Raw genomic sequence first — 8,413 nt, 5'->3', positions numbered from 1 at the left:
CTATTCGTGACCAAGATGAGCATGATATTATCAGGTTATCTTTTATTTTTTCCCTCCTGATAAGACCTTTTTTTCTGTTCCTCCCCACCGTCTCTCTCTCTCTGCTGCTCCACACACACAAGCCTGTTGGCAGCAATCAGTGATCCAAATCTGAAGCCTAAATTCCTCTGTTTAGATGGTACAATGATACAAGACAATACTATCAACACATCTCTGATTAAGTCTAGCAGATAATACTGTATGCTAAAAAAGACAGTTTCTTGCTTTTTCTTATTCTCGCACCTCTCTACACCTGGTCAGGATGCCTGAGTTGTTGCATGATTCCAACTGACTGCCCTGTAATAATAGAATAGGCACCCAGTAGTTAAAAAATAACAATGGTACAACCAAAAATGTATAAGCATTTGTAATCAGCTACTGTATATGCTGTTTTTTGTATCTGTTTGTATGTTGTGCTTTAAATACCCTACAATGATACCCATTTAAATAAAGAGCCAACCTGGGACACACACACACACACACACACACACAAAAAACCAAACAAAACAGATGAATGACTTTTAAAAAGTCATTTTTATTTTGCAAGTGCAGTACATAGTGAATCAAAATTATGAAACAAGTAAAAGATTAATGACAATACATGATGCCAGACAAGAGTGCTATTGTGCTCTCTATCCTCAAGAGGACAGTGGCACAGACTCAGGAAATGAATCATTTAAGACTGAGGAGTGCCTGTAAAGTCAACTGATTTCCCCATTGACATTGATTTTATGCAAAAATACAAAACTTTCATTAAAGTAAATGTGTCAAATTTTACAGAAATTGTCCAGAATCCTTTTTAAAATTATGTAGTTGTTTGAGCTGAAGAGTATGAAAACACTTTCTAAACGTTTTGAAACAGTCATTAAATTAATAATTATCCATGCCTCTGTGTAAATTCTGTAAATGTAATATACTAAGTTATTTCTTTCTTTATATTAACAAATATTTTGTCAATTACTTTCCATCATGTTGCTGTAGGGGAGTGTATACTACTCAGTAAACAAACAGTAAGATTGTATTCATTTGAACGGAGCCAGATTCACTATTTCCCTCTGTGTACAGTCTTCATGCTAAATTAGGATGAAGGTGACAGGTATAGCAATCACTGAACTACACAAACAGCAAACAGTGGAAGGTAAGAGTTGATGTCATATGAAAGGACCTTGCAGAACGGTCCAAACTACATTGACATCCATGTACATTTGCTATGATGGACAATCAAACATTGGCACAAATATTTATTGGAAAAGAAGCAGAAACAAGCATAGATTAGCATGAAAAATTAATGGATATGAAAATGAATGATCATTTCAGACTCAGGTGCAGACATATTCATTACAATCATCTCATTCTGTCCCGGTGACTTCCACCTCACACAGTGTCAAATACTTTCTTCTTCCAGGAATCACAATGTTCACATACTGGCCCTCCATTCCATTACACACAAAAGTTTGTGAGGCTCCAGCTGGGATAGACTGGATAACAGCACACCTGAAGAAAAGAAAAATGAAACAGTTACAGATGATGCCTTTGCGCTGAAAACTCTGTTTTCCTAATAAGAATATATGTAGATATACAGTGCACTGATTTCCTGTAACATACACACCAGTGTAAAATGTTCAAACCAAATAAGAAAGTGCTGTTACCTGGGATTAGCATTGCCATTGTCATTGAGGGAGTTTCCAATGTGGATCTCAGCACCATTAAGCCGATCATGGCAACAATCTCCTCTGTTGGTGATGGTGACAGTGTTAATCTTATATGTTCTCAGGAGGTCCAGTCTCCACCATGGTCTGCTTTCGCAGTTTGTGTGGGTGCAGGATCCGTGATTCCAGATGCTTGCCCGATCTCCATCAATGGCCCTTTCAGCGACCCCACCATGCAACACGGAGGACTGAGTCACTTGTCCAAATTGAGCAATATTAGAAGCTGGACAAAGTCAAAAAATGTTATTAAAGGCAATCTGGGGAAGTTGCAGGAGTATATGATCTGATGATCTGACCAAAGCCACCAAAAACAGGCAATCAGCATATTATTGTATAGTTATATCACCAGCTGGAGGAGGGTTACCTGCAACCTGACCAGTGACTTCCACCTCACACAGTGTCAGATATTCTGGTCTTCCAGGAATCACAATGTTAACATACTGGCCCTCCATTCCATTACACACAAAAGTTTTGGAGATCCCAGCTGGGATAGAATGGATAACAGCACACCTGAAGAAAAGGAAAATGAAACACAAGTATGAGTAAATGATGTTACCAGATCAAAACTATGCATCTTGCACATTAATTTTTGGATACAGATGATGCTTTTGCCCCTAAAACTCTGTCTTTCTATTAGGAATATATGTGGATATCTAGTGCACTGATTTCCTGTGACATACACAACCAGTGTAAAATGTTCAAACCAAATATAAGATAGAAAGTGCTGTTACCTGGGATTAGCATTGCCATTGTCATTGAGGGAGTTTCCAATGTGGATCTCAGCACCATTAAGCCGATCATGGCAACAATCTCCTCTGTTGGTGATGGTGACAGTGTTAATCTTGTATGTCCTCAGGAGGTCCAGTCTCCACCATGGTCTGCTTTCATGGTTTGTGTGGGTACAGGATCCTTGATTCCAGTCGCTTGCCTGATTTCCATCAATGGCCCTTTTAGGGACCCCACCAAACGCCACTGAGGACTGAGTCACTTGTCCAAATTGAGCAATATTAGAAACTGGACAACGTAAGAAAAAAAAAATGTTATTAAAGGTAATCTGGGGAAGTTGCAGGAGTATTAGGTCTGTTGACCTGACCAAAACTACCAAAAACAGGCAATCAGCATATTATTGTATAGTTAAGGTGGTACATATTACCAGTAGGAGGAGGGTTACCTGCAAGCTGACCAGTGACTTCCACCTTACACAGTGACAGATATTCTGGTCTTCCAGGAATCACAATGTTTACATACTGGCCCTCCATTCCATTACACACAAAAGTTGTGAAGGTCCCAGCTGGGATAGAATTGATAGATTGACACCTGAAAAAAATTAACATGAAACAGAAAAATTAGTAAATTATGTTAGTCGATGAAACTGTGAATATATGTAGATAACCAGTGCCCTAATTTCCTGTAACATACACACCAATGTAAAATGTTCAAACCAAATATAAGATAGAAAGTGCTGTTACCTGGGATTAACATTGCCATTGTCATTGAGGGAGTTTCCAATGCGGATCTCAGCACCATTAAGCCGATCATGGCAACAATCTCCTCTGTTGGTGATGGTGACAGTGTTAATTCTATATGTTCTCAGGAGGTCCAGTCTCCACCATGGTCTTCTTTCAAGGTTTGTGTGGGTACAGGATCCTTGTTCATAGATTCTTGCCTGATTTCCATCAATGGCCCTTTCAGGGACCCCACCAAACGCCACAGAGGACTGAGTCACTCGTCCACCTCGAGCAATATTAGAACCTGGACAAAGTCAAAAAATGTTATTAAAGGTAATCTGGGGAAGTTGCAGTTTTAGATCTGTTGATCTGACCAAAAGCAACCAAAATCAGAAAACTATTCATCATTAATAATTTCATTGAACCAGTTAAATAATATAGTATAGTATAGTATAGTATAGTATAGTATAGTATAATCTCACCAGAATGACCACTTGTCTGTCCTAAAACAGCCAACAAGACAAAGACCACAGCTGGAGTCATCATCCTGTGAAGCAAGTTGACACTCATACAATCATATCAAACCTCCATTTTAAAGCCTCTACATATATTTCTACACATGCATAAACATTCATATACATAATGTGCACATACATTCTTAACACAAACTAACCTGATCAGGAAAAAAGCCACACCTGACCACCACCTTTACATATAATTTCCATCTTTACACACTCATGTCCAAATCTACCTGTTGCAAATGTGTTCACACTTTTTTAATTGGTTTCACACATTTTCAATCCCCTCTTTAAAAAAAACCCCAAAACAGTTAACACAGATCTCCTAGACTCTAAACTATTTTGGATTACCTGTGTTAAACAAAAGGAAAACATATATTCACAGCTAATAACAATTACTCAAATAATTATGAATCTCTACTGCACCTGCACATTGCGAAACTCTTCAACCAGCAATCAGTCTGTATCCACCTATAAATGATGCCACCTCTGTGCTGCTATTGGCAAGCATGGATCAAAGAGGAAAAAGGGATGTAATGAGATGAAGAATAGAATAGAATAGAAAGAACTTTATTAATCCCCAAAGGGAAATTCAGCTGCCAGGCAGCGCACAGTAAAATAGACATAAAATAAAATACGTTAAAATAAATGCACAAATACACATTAAATTAATATAAAATTGTCCATTAAGAGAGCATTATTTTGCATTTCTGAGTTTGAAAAGTATGAAAACAAGACTTTGTCAAAACCTGTATGGCTGTAGTGGTCAAAGCAAAACACGGAATACAATTTTTTTTTTCCAGATGTTTCTGAATATTTCTTAGTTTGGGTGACAGTCTTTACTGGTTATTTTGTGAAATAAGAATGCAGCACAAAAGCTTTGCCATAATGAATGATAACTGTCGTGCAACACGGGTCCTACTCTTGGTGCTTACAATAGGTCTCATATCATTTCAACGACAGTTGATGGGCACAGAAAAACACAAGAAGGAATGAATGAAGAAAACTAGGGTTTAGTATCTCTTGTAAAATCATCTTTGGAGAAGAGCTTACAGATTACCCTGTGATATGCTTACTTGCCATTTTTGGCACCTGCTATGACTATGCAAAGTATCCACAAATGGTGCAGGCATGTAGCATACATTTCTACAAGGTCAGCTGTATGTTGCTTTTTTTGCGCATTGTGTAATGATTGACTGAAAGAATGTATTCAATTGACCACAAATTGTGTCGATTGATAGAAACATTTGCTTTTGTTGTGTGTTTTATTGTTTTGTGAGTGTTCTGAACGGACAAATATGTTTCAGCAAATGAGACAAACTCTAATGTTGGTATCTTTTTGTTTCTTTGTTAGGTTTTTCCAATAAGTATTTTTTAAGACTGTTAAAAATATGAATAGCAATTCCTCTCTGTCTCATTTCCTCTTCTTTCTCTCTTTATCTCCCTCCCACCTACAGCATTTTCAGACAAGACAAGTAACTGAAACATATTTACTAGGGTTGGGAACGATTAACCGATACGACCAGATATCCGTTTTAACAAGCGAGAGATACGGCTGCGTCGGTAGCAGCCTCCTCAATCGACATGAATCAGCCATGAATCCTTAGATGAATCGATTGTACAGTCATGGATCAGGTATCGCGAGACTAGCAATTGGTTGACTGGCTTTAACAGTTTGCATCGCTAAAACAACGTGAGAGCTGGCAGCATGCTCTGTAGCAGGCATTACTGACAACGATAATGGATGTAAACATCAGCGCCAGCTTGACCGGTGGAGATGAGGAACAGAAGCTAATGCTGGTTGGATAAACCAGGGAGCAGCCAAGCCGCAGCAGAAACTAAAGGCGAATCCTTCCGGTTGTGGGTTGAACGGGGCTCACAGACACAGACAGAAATATGTATTCCTGTCAAATACGGCAGCCATAGTGCCCACACATTTCCACAAACTTCACCGCACTTCAGGGACTGTTCTTTACTTGTCAGGGGAGGAGGGTGGCTGGTTGATTTTTATTTTAGTTATTTATTTTATTTTGATCCCCCCTATGTTAATCACTTATTCATGCTGTTTTTGAAGTATGAATAAGTCAATAAGTAATTTATTCCATTGAAATATCATTGATGTATTATAGAAAAGTGATTGATCTTTTCATAAATGACAAACAGAGTGTAGCAAACACAGAGAAATAGTCTGACATGCTGTCAGTGATAAGCTGCTAGTCATCACAGTCCATGATATCAACTAATAACAGGAGATGTCAGATTTTGCCCCTACATTGCATGTTATTATTTTATTCTGCTTTATGTTTATATTGTACAGCGTTATAATAAACTTTATTCCAGACTCAAGTCCATATAAGATACATACAAAAACACAGACAATACCATAAAAACAACACAACAAGTAGGTTTAAAACACTTAAATTTGACTTAAAGTTCACTTCACTTAAAGTTAAAAACTTCTTCTCATTTTTATATTGATCCCATCCAACAAAATGATGTTCATTCAGCAAGACTTTTTTTGGTCCATGTCTAAAAATAAATACATTTGACATGTGATTTTGTTGTTGTTTGACTTTTTATTTTATTTTTGCCAGTGCCATACAGCAACAATGCTTGGGGATGTGGTCTTTTACAAATTTGAAAATACTGTAAGAATGTCACTTTTATAGAATTGGCTTCTTTATTTTATAATGTATGATTAATGTCTACATCAACAAATGTTAACCATAAAATCGTATCGAATTGCATCGAATCGTATTGTTCCTACACTGTATCGAATCGTTCTGTATTAAAAATATATCGTTTTTGAATCGTATCGTAACCCGTGTATCTAGATACGTATCGAATTGTCTATCACAGAGAGATTCCCAACCCTAATATTTACACACATAACTTGTCCTTGTAGACATCAAGATCTACACATCAAGATTCCAAATAGGAATTAAAAAACATCAAAAAGAGAAAATGGGGCATGACCACAAAAACAAAAAACTGTTGTTTTTGCTGATTTAGCTTTTGATTTTTATTTATTTTTGACCAAAAATTCCATATGGTAGAAAAAACAACAACAAAAAAACAGAATGATCAGTAATTCTGCCAATGACCTACCTGGAAGCTGTTGGGCTCTTGGACACCCTGGAAGCAGCTGTGATCTGCACAGAGAGCAATGGTTTATATACTATTGTGCAGTGTGACATGCAACTGTTTAATTATCCAAATATTCAAACAAGTGTTGTTTTTGCTATTTAAATATCAATTTGCCTGCCTCACCATGTGATACAAGTGTTCATGTCATCTTTTTCTGACAGGGTACACCCTGTCTTTCTCAAATAATGATTTATGTTTGTGCCTGGTAGCAGAGACAACACACAACTTCATACAGTTTATTATTTATGGCTGACATTTGATACTAATGTTCATGTCATCCTTTTCTCACAGGGCACACCCTGTGTTACTCAAATAATGTCTGAAGTTTGTGCCAGGTAGTAGAGAACACACAACTTCATACAATGCAAGACACACAGGCCTCAAAACTTTACTCTAGTGAGAATCAAGCAAGGGAAGTCCTTGCCATTAGTCAAACATGTTGAGGCAAGTTATGGCTCAGGTCATGGCAAACTCAAAATAACATAAGCTGTGGTGGTATGTAGTGGTGGTATTTAACTAAATACATTTACTCGGATACTGTAAATACAGACGTGAGTCTTCACTTCTCATGCTACTTTTTTACTAAGCTGTAGTTATGAGTTAAATTACAAATTAAAACTTTGCACACAAAAAATATGAAAATTTACAATCACAGCTAGAACTATTAGTCAGTTTTTTTAGAAAAATAGACTTGGACTGTTGGTTGGACAAAGCAAACACTGTCAGTCATTTTGGGCTTTTGGTCATTGTGACTTCTTATTATTTCCAGAATTTTTACAAACCAAACAATCAATTAATGGAGAAATGAAGCTCTAGCAAAAGTTAAGTCAGGAAGACAATACTTTTCATGCTGTGTAAGTTTTCTTTCTTACCCTGCCATACACTCCTTGCACCCATGCTCACTTACTTTGTCTATATGTCACTATTGCCATAGTTCTTTCTTGCTGCCTAGTCTATACGGATTCATCAGCCTCATACGCCTCAGCAGTCAGCAGTCTCAGGGCCAGCAGCCACCACTTTTAACGTTAAGTGTTAATGTATTGTTTAATTTTACATTCAAATATGCCCTGGTGATAAAATGAAAAAAAAAAAAGCCAGTTTTGTCATTGACTCATTTTTTTAGACACAATTTAGGCAACTTTACAATTTCAAAAGTATTGTTTTGGCACTGGTATTGGCAAAAACCCAAGCTATAACCAACCCTTGTATTTGACCCTTCGCTAAGCTCTTCCCCTTTGGTCCTTAAAACTGTTGGAGCTAGCATGGAGCCCACACTGTCAATGACTGCACTCCCTGAATCACACATAAAGCAACAGTTTACTATTGTCATTACCTCTGATATGATCGTACTGATGGCAGTACTGTCTCAGCCTCTGTACTCGCTGCTCCTCCAAGTGGCTAGATGATGCATTGCAGCTGGTTTTCGCATGTGCTTAAGGGAAATTGTAATCACTTTGGTGATCTCCCTGTATTTTCATTTAGAGTCACCACTACACACACACGTAAAATTACCTTTTACTAATGCCATGCCCATCAACCTCAGATGCTGTTT

General features: G+C 37.5%; 1 protein-coding gene across 2 annotated transcripts; it reads right to left on the bottom strand.

Moving 5' to 3' along the window:
* Positions 1-554: 554 nt before the first annotated feature.
* On the bottom strand, positions 555-6,902 carry LOC117266161 (uncharacterized). 2 transcript variants are annotated; one of them, XM_078171905.1, is made up of 9 exons: positions 6,823-6,902; positions 4,141-4,208; positions 3,679-3,743; positions 3,218-3,500; positions 2,920-3,065; positions 2,480-2,762; positions 2,113-2,258; positions 1,689-1,971; positions 555-1,533 (listed from the first exon to the last, which is right to left on the bottom strand). In XM_078171905.1, the coding sequence occupies exons 2-9, from the start codon at positions 4,146-4,148 to the stop codon at positions 1,389-1,391; spliced, it is 1,359 nt and encodes a 452-aa protein (XP_078028031.1). In that variant the 5' UTR covers positions 4,149-4,208; positions 6,823-6,902; the 3' UTR covers positions 555-1,388. The 2 variants fall into 2 exon arrangements, with proteins under 2 accessions (XP_078028031.1, XP_078028030.1); XM_078171904.1 differs by having other exon boundaries at positions 4,141-4,211; positions 6,823-6,889.
* Between the last annotated feature and the right edge of the window lie 1,511 nt (positions 6,903-8,413).

The sequence above is a fragment of the Epinephelus lanceolatus genome, chromosome 10, assembly GCF_041903045.1.
Source record: "Epinephelus lanceolatus isolate andai-2023 chromosome 10, ASM4190304v1, whole genome shotgun sequence".
NCBI lineage: Eukaryota > Metazoa > Chordata > Actinopteri > Perciformes > Serranidae > Epinephelus > Epinephelus lanceolatus.
The sequence above is the reverse complement of the archived record's forward strand: the minus strand, read 5'-3'. Positions and strand labels throughout refer to the sequence as shown.

Bases quoted from the DNA above. Each gene is read 5' to 3' on its own strand.
- LOC117266161 (XM_078171905.1), bottom strand. The intron at 2,763-2,919 runs GTAACCCTCCTC...TACGTTGTCCAG, and splicing joins AGTCACTGGTCAGCTTGCAG to TTTCTAATATTGCTCAATTT. The intron at 2,259-2,479 runs GTAACAGCACTT...CCTTTTCTTCAG, and splicing joins AATGGCAATGCTAATCCCAG to GTGTGCTGTTATCCATTCTA.